The sequence below is a fragment of the Microcaecilia unicolor genome, chromosome 2 (genome assembly GCF_901765095.1).
Source record: "Microcaecilia unicolor chromosome 2, aMicUni1.1, whole genome shotgun sequence".
In the NCBI taxonomy this organism is placed as follows: Eukaryota; Metazoa; Chordata; class Amphibia; order Gymnophiona; family Siphonopidae; genus Microcaecilia; species Microcaecilia unicolor.
Window position 1 is genome coordinate 616,970,963 of NC_044032.1, and position 17,742 is coordinate 616,988,704.

General features: G+C 41.1%; 1 protein-coding gene across 1 annotated transcript in view; it reads left to right on the plus strand.

Annotated features, from left to right (window-relative positions):
• Window positions 1-8,665, plus strand: part of LRBA (LPS responsive beige-like anchor protein) — a 1,257,537-nt gene extending 1,248,872 nt beyond the window's left edge. Inside the window, 2 exon segments of the mRNA XM_030191657.1 lie at window positions 4,230-4,381; window positions 7,148-8,665. Coding sequence (XP_030047517.1) covers window positions 4,230-4,381; window positions 7,148-7,238 — 243 coding nt within the window. The 3' untranslated portion in view covers window positions 7,239-8,665.
• The last annotated feature ends 9,077 nt before the right edge of the window (window positions 8,666-17,742 follow it).

The following is a 17,742-nucleotide window of genomic DNA, read 5'->3' on the forward strand; positions in this document are numbered from 1 at the left end:
AAGGAAAATTAATAAAATCTCATTTTTCTTTTTTTTTTTTTTACTGTAAATTTTTATTCAAATCCAAAACATTGGTTAGAGAACATCGCAATTAAACAGCCCACAATGCAAAACTGAATACAGATCAAATAAAGAAACAAAGAAAATATCAAAAACAGAAACAACAAAAACTTACCCTCCCATCACCCCTCCAGAGCAGCCCACCCAAAAAGCAGCAACTCAGAGTTGGAAGAGTGTACATGTCCTTGGAACAGGTGGAGATGAAAACGGTAACGGAATTCAAACATGCGTGGGATGTGCATAAAGGAATCCTGTGCAGTAGGAATGGATCCTCAGAAGCTTAGACAAAATTGGGTGGCGGAGCAGGTGGGGGAAGAGAGGTTGGTAGTTGGGAGGCGAGGATAGTGGAGGGCAGACTTATACGGTCTGTGCCAGAGCCAGTGATGGGAGGCAGGACTGGTGGTTGGGAGGCGGGAAATACTGCTGGGCAGACTTGTACGGTCTGTGCCCTGAAAAAGGCAGGTACAAATCAAGGTAAGGTATACACATATGAGTTTATCTTGTTGGGCAGACTGGATGGACCATGCAGGTCTTTTTCTGCCGTCATCTACTATGTTACTATATGACAGTCTAACTCCTGAAACTGCGATCAGGAACATAGAACCTGCAGTTTGGTGATGCTATATGTAGTTATGATGCCCTAAGTTCACTCCAACCCTTTTTTTTCCACCAGGCTCACTACCAACTAAGTTGCAGAATTCATTTATGTTGTGAACCTGGTAGCTAGTGAGTCATCCTATATTTGAGAATATTATACCTGCTTGCCCTCGGAGAAAGCTAAGTTACTTAAATGTAGCAGGTGTTCACTGAGGATAACAGGCTTATATTCTCACACCCTCCCACCTCCCTTGGAGTTGTCATCTTAGCTTTAGTACTGTACTGCTGGTTCCACACTCCAGCGTCGGGTGGGAAGGCACCCGTGCATGTGCGATGGGGGCACTGCCTTAAAGATTTAAAGTGGCAGTGCTCTTAGTAGTGTCCGCACTGGGATCCATGGATGACATCAGCCATATGTGAGAATATATGCCTGCTATCCTCTGAGAACACCTGCTACAGGTAAGTAATAGAATGGCTCATGAAATTGTGGCAGAATGTAAAAGTGTGTACAATGACATGAACCCACATACGCTTTTACCGTAGGCATGACCTGGGGAGAGTGCAAGTGGAGTTATGAAGTACATGTATTCATAATATGCACTAATCTGCTTTGTGTATTCTAAGCACAGACATTTACACCTGCTCTCACATGGGTATACTCTGTAGGGTTAGGGTTTATGCGAGTATTGTATACTACTACTACTATTAAACATTTCTATAGCGCTACTAGACTTACGCAGCGCTGTACAAATTAACATGAAAAGACAGTCCCTGCTCAACAGAGCTTACAATCTAAATTGGACAGACGAACAGACAGCTAGGGGTGGGGAAATTGCAGTGGTAGGGGTGATAAGTATAACGATAAATAGGCACAAAATAGGTGTCTTCCAGGCCACTTAACCTATGCACCCTGTTATAAAATTACCTCTTATGTGTCTAACAAGGGTGACTTTCTTTTTCTTGACTTAAACCCATTTTTTCTTTCACTGTCGGGCACTTCACAGTAGTATGGCAAACAGCAGAGTCCTTGCTTAGCCCATCATGTTGAATGGCTTAAAATTTTAGTGCTAATTTAATAAAGAGATCAGAGAAATCTCTGAATTCCAGAGACAGTGGAAGGGTTAAAGATTAATAACTTTAATCTGCCTTTTAATATTGGATTTCTCTAACAAAAAGACCCCAAGTATACAATTGAACTGAACCATGACCATAAGGTTAATGGATTTTCATCAGCTCAATTTTCTAAGTGTAGCAAATAATTATTTGTCATTGTCTTTAGTGCAATTTCAAAACACCCTCAGGAGATTGCAGTTTCTGAAATAAAGAAGCAAAATGAATATTGATTTCTGTAAGATACAATCTTTCTGAGAAACATGTATTGAAATAAAGGAATTTATCTTGAAGTTGGGATAGTTCCATAAAATGTGGTCTAAGATTTTTTAAATGAATTTTTAGAGTATTTTTTTCGTTTTGAGTTACAGAGAATATGAGTTCTTATTAAATGTTTCAACAGAGGTAAATAATTGATTACCCCAGTGCATATGATCTCAGAAGCCCAAAGGAGCATGAATCATATTTTTTGTGGAGTTAGTGAACAGATGTGGAATTCAGCCCACATGCTGGAAATTGCCAAAACCTCCCATGTGGTCATTTTGCTGTGTCTGAAATAAGGAGTCCGTCCTTAAATCCATACCCCCGAATATTCATTCAGCGGCGGTGAGCGGTTTTTTTTAGACGCTTACTGTTGCTGGCTGAATTAACCCCCAGTATTCAGTGTTGGGCCATGTCTGGGCACCAGCACTGAATATTGGGGGCTAAGTGTGGACGGGCAGGCTGGCAGAACTTATGTGAGCCCAGCCGATATTCATCCGGGTCCATATAAGAAAGTTATACGGGCTCTGGCTGAATATAGGGCTGAGACCTACTACTACTACTATTAAACATTTCTATAGCGCTACTAGACTTACGCAGCGCTGTACAAATCAACATGAAAAAGACAGTCCCTGCTCAACAGAGCTTACAATCTAAATTGGACCCACATAAAAAAAAGTATTTCCCTGCTCCCCCCCCCCCCCCCCCCCCGGATGTGTGACCCTCCCAACAACATCCACTCCCTGGCGGCATCCCCATCACCATGTCAGGATAGGACCCCTTCCCTGGAGCCACTAGGAGCAGGAATGAGGGGGGCTTGCTCCTGTTCCCAATGCCCCGCTGGACCACCAGGGAGGTCAGAGAGGTCCCGTGGGGGGGGGGGGGGGTGAATTTAGGACAGCTTTTGAGTTGTCCTAAATTCACCCACTTAACTTATGCGGGCCTTGGCTAAATTTGTTGATGCCTGTATAAGCCTTGGCTCCTTCCCTGTGCCTCCCCCTGGCCCACTCCTGACTAACCCGCCTATGACTAGCCCACTTTTTTTAGGCTGGTCGAAGGCAATATTCAGTGGCACTCCCCACTTTAGTGCAGCTGAATATCGGTGGTTGGGCAACAACAGTTGATTGAAGCAGGCTGGAGAGGCACCTGCCTGCTTAAATCGCTTTAAATATTGGCCCCATAGTGATTAGCAGGGAGGGCTACAACACACAATTAGTGAGTTCCTTTCTGTGCAAAGATACTAGCTTTTATTTTGTGATGTTTTATCTGTCAAGTGTTTTGTGAACCACTTGGGTACAAATAGTTTTGATAAAGTTGGAATATAAAATACAAGGAATCAAATCAAGAGTTAGGAATGTGTAGCACTCTGGCTGCCATCCAAATATCAGCTTAAAGGGCAATTCTGTAAACTGAGTGCTAACATTTACACACCTGTTGTGTGCATAAAAGCTTAGAATATTAGCAGTCAGTATGCCACCTAAGGGCTATTTTTCAAATACCCGCTTAAATTATATAGCGTGTATTTGCAAGGGGGTGTGCACATATGGCAAATCAGTACTGTAAGTTATATGTTTCCCTGCCACAGTTAGCTCTCGCATTTACACCAGCTCGGTTCCATTATAGAGTGGGTTCCAACTGTGGGATCTCAGAGTGCTTAAATGGAGGCACCTGTTTATAGAATTGCTCCCTTAATGCCCAAACTACAGTCATTCCTTTGAGGAAAATAAATTGTGTTATTTATTGCTGTTTGGATTTAGCTCTTACCACTTTCACTGGTAGTAGCTCAAGGCAAGTTATCTTAAGGTACAGTACATTTTATGTGTACCACAAAAAGTTAAATGGTTATGTTTATTTCTTTGTACTGTATAATACCTGATAAAATGTGCCTTTCTGCTTAGCAGTTGTGAATGTGAATTGCTCGATGGCTTGTTATTTATTAAGAACTTATGTATGAACAACTGAATCTTCATTAAACTGCAGATATAACAACGGAAGTGATATTATTTTATCTATATAAATATATAGAGCTATACAGAGAGATAAATATAATCTTATCTTCATTCAAATGTATACTTGATATATGTTTTTGCTATACTGAATATCTAAACAATCAAAGAATGGAGGAAGAGGGATATAATGGCCACTCATCCGAAGAATTGAGTATTTTATTTAACCTGATTTTGGATGCTGTGTTCTTTTAGGCAATTCAGCTTAGTCGAGATGGACAATATCTGCTTACTGGTGGGGACAGCGGAGTCATAATGGTCTGGCAGGTGTGTGATCTCAAGCACCTCTTTGCATATCCAGGCTGTGATGCAGGGATCCGGTCCATGGCCATGTCATATGATCAGAGGTGAGATGATGACAAATATTGTATAATAGCAGTTATGAATTTTGAGACAGATGTGGGGAAGCCACTGCTTGCCCTTGGATTGGTAGCATAGAATGTTTCTACTATTTGGGTTTCTGCCAGGTACGTGTGACCTGGATTGGCTCCTGTTGGAAAGAGGATACTGGGCTGGATGGACCATTGGTCTGACCCAGTTTGGCTATTCTTATGTTCTTATATGCATACTACTACAAAATTATTTTAGTTGGGTATCAGGAAATTTAATAATACCCACTCCCATGGTATTCTTCAGTACATTTTTATTCTTTCTCAATGTTCATCTGTCTGAGGACAAAGTAATTCTTCAAAAATAAATGGTACAGGACCAAATTTGACATGGAGGGAAACAATTTTTAAAAAACTGAGTTTGAACATGGGTCAGATTGGGCTAGGGCTTCCAGAAAAATATATTTTTTTACCAAAATTTGCTAAACAATTAACAACTATAAAATAGAAATATGTACAATATTTACAATTTGATGTCTTCAGGACAAACTGCGACACACTGAAACCCTTCAGCTGGCTTTCCTCAGTCGTACCTTGACTGGCTTTCCTCTAACATTCCTTGATATTTCCACAACCTGTAAACCACAATTCTGCCCCAGATCACACCTACACCATCACATATCCTTTTACACATGAGGTAATTTTATAAGGCATTATATATTCACATATTGGCTTATACACACCCAAATGACTTCATAAAATAACTGCCCTTGTGTTTTCACAACATTCCTAGCAGTGTTCATTTTTCTTTTTGTCAACAAAAATAAGAAAATAGGGAAAGTAAGCAAGGGCATGGCTTCACGAATTTCTTTCCAACATACATTTGTAGATGATGTGGAGGTGGAAGGTTTATGGTGGAATTTTGTTTTGGGGAGAAATGGTGTATAAGGTAGTTAGGGTAGAGGGTAAGACTTGTATGATGGAGATGTGTATTTGAGGATGTGGGAGAGGTATAGGACTTTGGGTAACGTGGGCAAATGTGTCTGGGAGATGAAAATATGTGAGTGTGTTTTTGAATAGGTAGGAGTTTAGATGGGAGGGGTTGTGAGTGTATGGGGACAAGGAGGTGCTTTTTGGAGGTATTGCTATGTGTTTCATAGTAGGTATAGGAAGGGATATGTGTTCAGGGGTATATGTTGGAAATAAAAGGGTGTGTTGAAGGTGGTTGAATATATGTTTGGGTTTGCTTATAAGAGTAGGGGTTCTCTTGGTGGATAACTCATGAGTATAGTTGTGGGGATTCTCTGGGTGAGGAACATATGGTAGGGTTGTATAGTTTGCGTTTTTTGGAGCTTTGGTTATATGTATTGTATTGTATTGTATTGTAACATTTATACCCCGCGCTTTCCCACTTATTAGCAGGCTCATGTATGGATGGTAGGGTGCTTGGAGCATGTGTTTATTTTGGATTGTGTGTCTGGATTGCCTCTATTGGAAGTGAATTGAGAAGCTGTGTCAGGTTTTTTTTCCATCTTTTTGTTGAGAGATAGGGGTAGGATTGTGTGGCTGTTCTGTGGCTAGGGGTGTATGATTATATGTCTGGTGTGTGGGTTGTATGGATGGGGTGTATAGAGTGTGAGGAAGTATGTAGGGGGTGTGGTAATGAGTAGGAGTATGTTGTGTGAGGGAGGGTGTTCAAAAGTGTAGAGGCTGTTTTGGGTATGTATATGTGGATGATGGGGAGAGTGGGGAACACCACCATTTAGCAGCTGCTTCAGTTATTTAATATTTCTATCTTCCTGTATTGCCAAGTGGTAGTCACAGTGGGGAGGTAACACCTTTTGAAATAGAGAGGTGATCAACATTCAACAGCAATGGATTGTAATTTTTGGAGGCCTGGTTCTCTGAAAATACTGACCCTATGTTTCTGGTTTTCAAACTTGTTGGAGATACTCATATTGTCTTCCGACATGTCAAATTTGGTGAGTTTCTGTCTCTCTTGTGTAGAGTTATTGTGCCAACAGAGAGATATCAATCCTTTGTACCTTATTCTTTCCAACATTCAATTCCCGGGGAAGCAGAAAATGCAATTTAAGAAATTCACCTTCAGCCTTTTCCTAGATTTGTAGTGGTTTGGAAATTTATCTTCAATATGTGCATTCAGAACCAATGCTATGCATCTGTTCCTGATCATCTGTAGATGTCAGCTCTCAGTTTTCTGTAGGTACACAGTTAATGTCACACATACCTGAGATAACTGATAACAGCCAATACTTTTTCAAAACTTTGGGGCCCTTTTACCGTGCTGTGGGAAAAATGGCCCTGCGCTAGCGGTGAGGACGTTTTTCCCACGCGCCAGGGCCCTTTTTACTGCAGTGGGTAAAAAGACCCCAGGCACACATGGCCATTCGGTAAGAGAACTCTTACCACATGGCCATGTGATGGGGAGCCCTTACCGCCACCCATTGAGGTTGGCGATAAGGGCTCCCAATCTAACCCAGCGGTGATGCCCGGTTATCACCGGGTTATCGCTCGCAAGCCATTTCTGGGGTTTTTCTTTTTCCCCAGAAATGGCACACACTTGGGGCGGGACTATCGGCAGTAGCTGCGTTGGGCCAGCGGTACGCCACTCTGTAAAAGGGTCCCTTTGTTCTGCAGTCATATGAAAAACACAACTGTAGATTATTTTGTTCCATTGAACTGGAGAGGACCAGCTAGGAAAATGTGCATTGACAGGACTTGTACTCTAATCCTTCCTCCCTCCCCTATTGTATTTTCCACTAGGTGTATAATGACTGGAATGGCTTCCGGAAGCATAGTGCTATTCTATAATGACTTCAACCGGTGGCATCACGAATACCAGACCAGATACTGACAGCAAACTCAACAAGATGTACTGTAGCATGAACACTGGTGACGTCTATTGTAACAAGACTATGAAAGTAGCAGAGCTACACAATATCCTGCCATAGCACAGTTACTTATAAATAGCTATATTACATCTGAATGTAACTTAATAATTTTGCTTTAAGAAGCAAAACCTATTTTTAAAGTCAATTGCTATTTTTGTAGACCTTGCTTTACTTTTTGGGGAGGGGAACAGGCAAAGAAGCAGAAAATAATGGCTGCTGGGTTCTGTAGTTAAAGATATATATTTTTAGTCATAATGAAAAGTCTATTTTCACCTGCATATGGAAGGAAACTACAACTGGTGGTTAAAGAACCTTATTCTACTTATATTAGGGAGTGACACATTATCCATCCATAGCTTTATCTGTAACCTTAAAGCATCTGATTTTTAACAAAGTGAAAGGGGGTTATTATCTGTAATTGGGGGCATTTTAATTCAATCCACCTGTACTATAGTTGGGGTCTTGTATTTTTTTTCCAGAATGATTGTACTACTTCAGCTTTGAAGTTTTGGGGATGAACCAATAGTGATATTTAAATTATGATAAATATGAGTGGAAAAACTTCACAATCAATCTTTTTTTATCAATACTTACTATTCTAGCATGTTTCGGTGCTTATGAAATTAGCGTTTTCTCCTTTTAATTTTGCTGTGTACTTAGGAAGCAATGAATTCTGTATTAGTGGAGATGGGGTTTCATCATTTTTCTAGCCAATGATAACAGAGCACACCAAAATGTGCATTGTTCCTAAAAGCAAACGAAGAGAATGAATTGAGGTTTGAGTTTAGAGAGTCCTTTCAATTAATGACCTAGCTGAGGTGTACATGAGATAGATATATTAGTACCAAAGCATGTATTTCTGCTGACACTGAAAGCCCTGTATCTAACAGGCATCCTACATAAACACCACCAAGCTTTTTTGTAGACTTCCGGGTCTCAGTTTTGTTCCTCTCTGACATTCAATCTATAACCCATACATCTGCTAGATCAGCACCCACCCTTTCTGTTCTGCTAGCACCAAATTTAATCATGTTAATAAAGGGTCTCCCCCATTTAGGGGAAGGGAATGAAAAAAATGTATATTCAGGAACAATTATTTTGGTGTTGAATAATTCTACTTTTCTACAGGATTGCTGTGCAGAATTCTGTGAAAATATTTGTGAAAAGAACTGTATTGTTTTGTAAGTCTGTATTGCATAAAGAACTACTTTGTATGTTGTGATCTGTATGAGTTGAAAAAAAACTGCATTCCATAATCTGTATCAATTATATGAATTTCTCTACCTGCCTGCAGAAGCAGTTCACACTTTTCTAAGCATCTGGTGACTGACTGTCTTTTAAGAAACATTTGGAATGAAGTTGCTCAGTTTTGAGTGAAGAAATTAAATAAAATGACATTTGTAATTGAGAACTTGAAGTTGAGTCCTCCTTGGGGTTTTAGTAGGCAAGTTTGATAAAGACCCTAGCATCAAGCTGCTCCATTTTTTTTATCCCATTGTTACCTGTAGTCAGGAGTTTTGATAGAAAAAAATGCATTGAAGCTAAAATAAGGTACTCATAATATTATGTTACCCTGCAGGCTTTAAGGCTGGGAGAAGGTATATTTGATATTTGTAGAAAAGACTTCCTATTTTAGTACTCCAAAAATTATATAGTAGAAACCTTCATTTAAAAAATCAGTTATATACATTTATAAATATTCCACATTTTCAAAAGGAACTGAAAGCTCAAATAAACTTTTTGTAGCCTGACAACAAAAACGGGTTACTCTTATGTCATCATTGCTCTCAATTTCATCCTGAAAAAAAATTGATGGATTTATTTATAAGGATTCATTTACCGCCTTTTTGAAGGAGTTTACTCAAGGCAGTGTACGGCAAGAATAAGTAAAACATAAGCAATAGACAATTACAGCAGTAAAAATATTCAAACAAGAATATAAAGTATGGCATATTATGCTATATTACAATGTCAGCACAATATACACTAAAAGATTTTTAATAGACGGCGTAGGGTGTAAACAAAGATGGAACAGATAGATAAGACAGAGTAACAGGAGTAAGAAATTAAGGGACTAATTTAAAGAAAGGTGCTTGAACATTATCTTAGCTAGTGTAGGAGTGGGTAAACATGTCCTGCTATGCTATGTGTAGCCGGTGTCATTTACTTTTTCTGTTAAAGGCCTGGTTGAAGAGCCGAGCTTTCACCTGCTTCCTAAAGTAGAGATAGTCTTGTGTTAAGCAAAGCCATTCAGGTAGTGCATTCCAGAGCGTTGAGCTACTCTGGCTCGCTTGTGGGTATCACATTGTGTCTTTATGTGTATTTCTCTTTCTCTCTCTCTATGTGTGTATGTATGTATGTGTATATATATATATATATATATATATCACGTGTGTATAGGTATATACAGTGGGGGAAATAAGTATTTGATCCCTTGCTGATTTTGTAAGTTTGCCCACTGACAAAGACATGAGCAGCCCATAATTGAAGGGTAGGTTATTGGTAACAGTGAGAGATAGCACATCACAAATTAAATCCGGAAAATCACATTGTGGAAAGTATATGAATTTATTTGCATTCTGCAGAGGGAAATAAGTATTTAATCCCTCTGGCAAACAAGACCTAATACTTGGTGGCAAAACCCTTGTTGGCAAGCACAGCGGTCAGACGTCTTCTGTAGTTGATGATGAGGTTTGCACACATGTCAGGAGGAATTTTGGTCCACTCCTCTTTGCAGATCATCTCTAAATCATTAAGAGTTCTGGGCTGTCGCTTGGCAACTCGCATCTTCAGCTCCCTCCATAAGTTTTCAATGGGATTAAGGTCTGGTGACTGGCTAGGCCACTCCATGACCCTAATGTGCTTCTTCCTGAGCCACTCCTTTGTTGCCTTGGCTGTATGTTTTGGGTCATTGTCGTGCTGGAAGACCCAGCCACGACCCATTTTTAAGGCCCTGGCGGAGGGAAGGAGGTTGTCACTCAGAATTGTACGGTACATGGCCCCATCCATTCTCCCATTGATGCGGTGAAGTAGTCCTGTGCCCTTAGCAGAGAAACACCCCCAAAACATAACATTTCCACCTCCATGCTTGACAGTGGGGACGGTGTTCTTTGGGTCATAGGCAGCATTTCTCTTCCTCCAAACACGGCGAATTGAGTTCATGCCAAAGAGCTCAATTTTTGTCTCATCTGACCACAGCACCTTCTCCCAATCACTCTCGGCATCATCCAGGTGTTCACTGGCAAACTTCAGACGGGCCGTCACATGTGCCTTCCGGAGCAGGGGGACCTTGCGGGCACTGCAGGATTGCAATCCGTTATGTCGTAATGTGTTACCAATGGTTTTCGTGGTGACAGTGGTCCCAGCTGCCTTGAGATCATTGACAAGTTCCCCCCTTGTAGTTGTAGGCTGATTTCTAACCTTCCTCATGATCAAGGATACCCCACGAGGTGAGATTTTGCGTGGAGCCCCAGATCTTTGTCGATTGACAGTCATTTTGTACTTCTTCCATTTTCTTACTATGGCACCAACAGTTGTCTCCTTCTCGCCCAGCGTCTTACTGATGGTTTTGTAGCCCATTCCAGCCTTGTGCAGGTGTATGATCTTGTCCCTGACATCCTTAGACAGCTCCTTGCTCTTAGCCATTTTGTAGAGGTTAGAGTCTGACTGATTCACTGAGTCTGTGGACAGGTGTCTTTCATACAGGTAACCATTGCCGACAGCTGTCTGTCATGCAGGTAACGAGTTGATTTGGAGCATCTACCTGGTCTGTAGGGGCCCGATCTCTTACTGGTTGGTGGGGGATCAAATACTTATTTCCCTCTGCAGAATGCAAATAAATTCATATACTTTCCACAATGTGATTTTCCGGATTTAATTTGTGATGTGCTATCTCTCACTGTTACCAATAACCTACCCTTCAATTATGGGCTGCTCATGTCTTTGTCAGTGGGCAAACTTACAAAATCAGCAAGGGATCAAATACTTATTTCCCCCACTGTATATAGAGAGAGAGAGAGACACACACACACATTTTTCCTGTAGAAATAACAGTAAAAACATATAAAAAATGCCTCTCTGGTCCAACAATTTTCTATAACCATACTCAAGCAAATATGGAAGGGTCACATTTTGAGGCCATTTTAGCAAACTGTAGTAAAAAAAAAATGGGCTTTGTGTGTCCTTACTCAGGTCATCACTGCACGCTAAGGCTATTTTTACCGCTGGGTAAAATACTGATATTCCTATTTTTAGTATTAATGGCCTTGTGCTAGTTTTCCCAATAGCGCATGGCCACTAGAGTGTGAGTCTCCACCCCCCCCCCCCAAATTATGTAGACAGTAATGGCTCACACACACTAAGCATATACTAATCAGTTAACACATGGCAGTGTAGCTGCACTAACCAATTAGCATAAAACACGCTCACTCTGCCCCCAGATCTACCCCCAATGCTAAAAAATACATTTTATTTTTAGCGCATGGGTAGTGTGCACACATGGCAAAATAACCATGAGGTGCTTCAACATTACCCACGGTACGCCATTTCTTTTCTGTAGTAAGCACGCGTTAGTGCTTACTGTAGCTTAGTAAAAGGACCATTTTATATTTAAAGTCCACGATCCAATTCCAGTCCTAGCAATATCATTGTAATGCATAGTATATGACGGCAGATAAAGACCTACATGTTCCATCTAGTCTGCCCAATAAGGTGGCCATAGTTGCACTTGCAACTCCATGCAGGTTAATATAGAATTAATTCCAGTGTCTGCCCACAATAAGGCCTTTATGAAGAGGTCTTCTCTGGAACAATAAAAGTTAAAAAAAAATTTCTGAGAAGTTCTGAGAGAAAAGGACATTTGTCTGGGTGAGTGAACATTATTTTGATCTGTGTTTTGGTAACTTAAAGATTGGGGATTAAAAGAGGAATTGTAGGTTATTGATAAAGACAAAATTTTTAAAAAATCAAACTTTATTAAGTAGTCTCCATACCCTTTCTCCCATAGTTTTAAAAACTTGAACTTTCTGATATATTATTAACAGTATAGTGTAGAAGGCACAGCAGGGTCTAGTTCAGTATTAGAGAACAAAAATAATAAAAAAGAGAATCAAGCATTATTAATTAGTTTCCGTAGTGTACAACCCTTTTCTCCACAGTTTTTAAACTGAATTGTTCTCTAAAGGTAAACGGAATTCGCTCTGAGGAAAGGAAGACGAGTAGTGGAGTGCCTCAGGGTTCAATACTGTGGATGATTCTAATATATTTGTGAGACATGTTGCTGAAGGGTTAGAAGGAAACGTTTGCCCTTTTGCGGATGACAAGAGGACAGCCAATAGCATGGGTACCCTGGAGGGAGTAGAAACCATGAGAAGAGATTGTCAAAAAGTAGAAGAATGGTCAAAGCTCTGGCCGTTAAAATTTAATCCTATTAATTAAACTCTAGATATTCATATCAAATATTTTTTATTTAGTACAAATTAGTAAGCATGAACACATAAAACTGTTCATTCATCTCCAACCATTCATACACAGATTTTTCATTAATGGTGAATCAATGTTTTTTGCAACAATTTAGCCCTCTAAACAGGCCAGACCTCAACTTGCTTAGTGTTCATTGAACTTTCCTTATTCAGCAACAAATATCACTTTACTTCACCTCTGTATGTCCTCAGGCCATCCAGCCACAGTTCATTCTTTACATCTCTGTCTTTATTACTGCAGGGAAGAATGTAAAACAGTTCCAAGTCACTTCAGCAAGATTCCGGCCTTACTGTATATCAGCAATCAAAGCCTCATCACAGAAAACTGTAAAACCAGTGTCAGTAGATGTGTGAATGACTGAACTTTAGGTAACAGCATGAGATCATCTTCAGCTGCCAAGAAGTGCAGAGTGATGCACTTGGGGTGCAGAAAACTAAAGGAGATATATGAGATAGGAAGAGAGAGAGATTGATAAGAAAGGGAAATGGGACTTGATATATCGCCTTTCTGAGGTTTTTGCAACTACATTCAAAGCGGTTTACATATATTCAGGTACTTATTTTGTACCAACAGCTCAAGAGGAACCTTGGGGTGTTTTTTTCGTTACCTTTTGATCCTCAGACACCGTGTGGTGGTGGCGGCGACGGCCAGAAGGATGCTAGGCTGCATAGAGAGGGGTATAACTAGCAGAATAAAGGAGGTGTTGATGTTCAGAAGAAATGGACCCTCAGAAGCTTAGCAGAGATTGGGTGGTTAGGAGGTGGGGCTAGTGCTGGGCAGACTTCTACAGTCTGTGCCCTGAAAATGGCAGATACAAATCAAGGTCAGGTATACATATAAAGTAGCTCATATGAGTTTATCTTGTTGGGCAAACTGGATGGACCTTACAGGTCTTTTTCTGCCATCACCTACTATGTTACTATGTAAGTATTGTGTTCATTTTTGGAGGCTGCATCTTGCTAAGGACATAAAGACCTGAAGCGGTTCAGAAAATATTGTATGGGGTTTGCACCACAAGACATATGAGGAGAGACTTGATAGCCTGAAAATATATACCCTGGAGGAAAGGAGAGACAGGAGTGATATGATACAGACATTCAAAAATTTGAAAGGTATTAATATATAAACAAACCTTTTTCAGAGATGGGAAGGTGGTAGAACTAGAGACCATGAATTTAGACTGAAGGGGGGACGAACTCCAGGAATAATGTCAGGAAGTACTTTTTCACGGAGAAGGTAGTAGATACCTGGAATGCCCTCTCATGGGAAGTGGTGGAGATAAAAACGATAATGGAATTCAATAAATTTGAGAAAGCTTCTCCTTTATTAAAGAATCTTCATTGGCTGCCAGTAAATTGCAGAATAGAATTCAAGGTAGCTTACATAGTTTATAAATCATTGTTAGGCCAAAATTCAGACACATTAGCAAACTATTGTGTACTTCTTAATAATTGTATTGATTTCTGTTCTGCTCAAATTGTAACTTTGGCTTTTCCACGTTTTGGAGAGGTTAGATTGACAAAATATATGGAACATTCTTTAAATATTTAAGTACAAAAATTTGGAATAGTTTGCCCATCCAAATTAAAAGATTTAGCTCTTACCTCCTATTTTGTAACAATTTAAATATGCTTTTATTTTCTGTAAATGATATAGAGGGGCATTTTCAATATGACGTCTAAGTCCGACTTTAGACGTTTTGCAAAAAATGTCCAAAATCTGAAAAGGAAAGAAGTTCATTTTAAAACAGAAAATGTCTTTTGTTTATGAAAATACTGTTTGTAATGAGGTTTTATGCTTTGGACGTTTTGTTTTTTGGTCCATTTTCAAAAACAAAAAATGTCCAAGTGAAAAACGTAGAAAATCAAGCCATTGGGGTGTAGGAGGGGCCAGCATTTTTAGTAGACTGGTCTCCCAGACATCCCAGGAGATAAATGGGGAACCCTAGGGAGCACTGCAGTGGACTTCAAAAACATGCTCCCAGGTACACATCTCACCGTTGCTTCCTTATCTTGTCTGCTGAGCCCCCCCCCCCAACCCACTGCCCACAACTGTACACTACTACAGTAGCCCTTATGGGTGAAAGGGGCACCTATATGTGGATACAGTGGGTTTCTGGTGAGTTTGGAGGGCTCACAGTTTCTACCACAAATGTGACAGGTAGAGGGCGATAGGGACCAAAGTCCCCCACTCCATGATGCGCTGCACTACTAATAGACCTGGCTCTAACATCTGAAGCTGTCATAGAGGCTGCTAAACCATATTTGTATTCACATTTGTGAAATCCCTCCTTTCAGTACCCTTCTCCACCACCGCCAACTCCAGGCTCCGCCCTTTTTGCCTCGCCTCACCCCATGCATGGAACGGACTCCCTGAACCCATACGCCATGCCCCTCCCTGCCCATCTTCAAATCATTGCTCAAAGCCCACCTCTTCAATGTCGCTTTCGGCACCTAACCACTACATCTCTACTCAGGAAATTTGACAGCCCCAACTTGACATTTCGTCCTTTAGATTGTAAGCTCCTTTGAGCAGGGACCATCCTTCTTTGTTAATTTGTACAGCGCTGCGTAACCCTAGTAGCGCTCTAGAAATGTTAAGTAGTACTAGTAGTAGGGTGGGAAGGGATCAGTGACCACTGGGGGGGGGTCACCCCTGATTCTCCAGTGGTCATCTGGTCATTTAGGGCACTCTTTTGTGCCTTATTCGTTCTAAAAACAGGTCTGGCTCAAAACATCTTAGTTTTAGTCCTGGACACTTTTGTTCCATTATGGCTGAAAAACGTCCAAGTGTTAGGAACACCCATATCTCGCCCTTCATGCCCCTGACACTCCCCCTTGTGATCTGAACGCACTTCTGACAGACTTCATAGAAAAACATCTAAAAAGTGGTTTTGAAAATACCAGTTTGGATGTTTTTGTGAGAAAAATGTCCAAATGCAGATTTATGCCACTTTTTGGACATTTTTGTCTTTTGAAAATGAGCTCCATGGGGTAGTTTAAAGTATATGTTTTTGGTGTAAGCTGTAATTCACTCTGGGTTTTTAAATTGTAATCTGCGTTGAATCCTATCAGAAAAATGCGGAATATAAGACAGTGGCGTTCCTAGGGGCGATGACACCCGGGGTGTATCGCCGATGCGCCCCCCCCCCCGGTGAAAGGACACCCCCCACCCCAGCGAAAAAAAACCCGCTCCCCCCAGGTGCACGCCGCTGGGGGGTGCCGCGTGCTGGTCAGCGTCATTCTTTCCATGCCCTGGAACAGAAAGTAACCTGTTCCGGGGCAGAGGGAGCATGGAAACGAACGACGCTGACCGGCGCGCGGCACCCCCCCAGCGGCGTGCACCCAGGGTGGACCGCCCCCACCCCCCCCCCCCCTTGGTATTCCACTGATATAAGACATTTTATAGTATAGTATAATGCGTGGGATAAATACAAAGTAATTCTGTATGAAATGCTTGGAAATAGACAAGCTTTGCTGTGATTAGATGGCAACACCAGTAATTGAGAAGCAAAGCCAGTGCTGGGCAGATTTCTAAGGTCTATGCCCTGATCATGGCTGGACAGATTCAGCTTCAGTAGTTGGCGAGCAAGGCCACTGGCAGGCAGACTTCTATGGCCTGTGCCCTGAAAATGGCAAGATCAAGTATACATGTGCAGTACATTTTGCTAGGAGTTTATCTTGTTGAGCGGACAGGCCTTTTATCTGCCATCATCTACTATGAGAGGAAAAGATACCCCCTACTAACCATACCTAGGAGATTAATTATACAATTAAAGTCACCCAATTAGCCAGAACCTGAGGGGCCCATAGCCAATACCCTTCTAGATGTGTAAGGTGTTTAGGATCCCAAAGATATACTTATTGGACTGATAGTAAATAATGCAGAGATATTCCAGAAAAAAAAACTAGTGCCCAACTTAATTACAGATTATTTTAACTCTAAAAAATTTGTTCTCTAGATCTGAAATAGCTGATCAACAGAAAATCTCTATCGGTGCTCAATACCAAAGTCGCCATCATAGTCCTTAGAGTGCATAGAAGACCTGATATCAGCTTTATTCCTTCCAGTTTCTTCTAATGGTTCTAAAAAGTCAATGGTTTGGTCTTCTTCATTAGTTGACCACGGCTATGAAACTATTTCATATGCTTTTGTTGGAAGTTTTGAAAATCCCCCGTGCACTTAAACCAACTGTATTGAGAGCTTATTTGTGAATTCAAAAGCGGGGATCACAATTTTAAATCTCAAAAGCCTTAATTTTTTTAACGCACAATTCAAAAGCAACTTCCAAATACAGCAGGTACACACTTTTTTTTTTTTTTGTTACATTTGTACCCCGCGCTTTCCCACTCATGGCAGGCTCAATGCGGCTTACATTGGGCAATGGAGGGTTAAGTGACTTGCCCAGAGTCACAAGGAGCTGCCTGTGCCTGCAGTGGGAATCGAACTCCGTTCCTCAGGACAAAGTCCACCACTCTAACCACTAACCCACTCCTCCACTGTTGCTACTATACATGGAATGTGGCTATTCCACTAGCAACATTCCATGTAGAAGTCAGCCCTTGCAGATCACCAATGTGGCCGCGCAGGCTTCTGCTTCTGTGAGTCTGACGTCCTGCACGTACGTGCAGGACGTCAGACTCACAGAAACAGAAGCTTGCGCAGCCTTCTACATGGAATGTTGCTAGTGGAATAGCAACATTCCATGTAGAATCTCCAATAGTCCATGTAGAATCTCCAATAGTATCTATTTTATTTTTGTTACATTTGTACCCTGCGCTTTCCCACTCATGGGAGGCTCAATGTGGCTTACATGGGGCAATGGAGGGTTAAGTGACTTGCCCAGAGTCACAAGGAGCTGCCTGTGCCTGCAGTGGGAATTGAACCCAGTTCCTTAGGACCAAAGTCCACCACCCTAACCACTAGGCCACTCCTCCACTCAAAATTTTTTTCATGAGTTTCCTTGGTTTGCTTATCAAAGGTGCT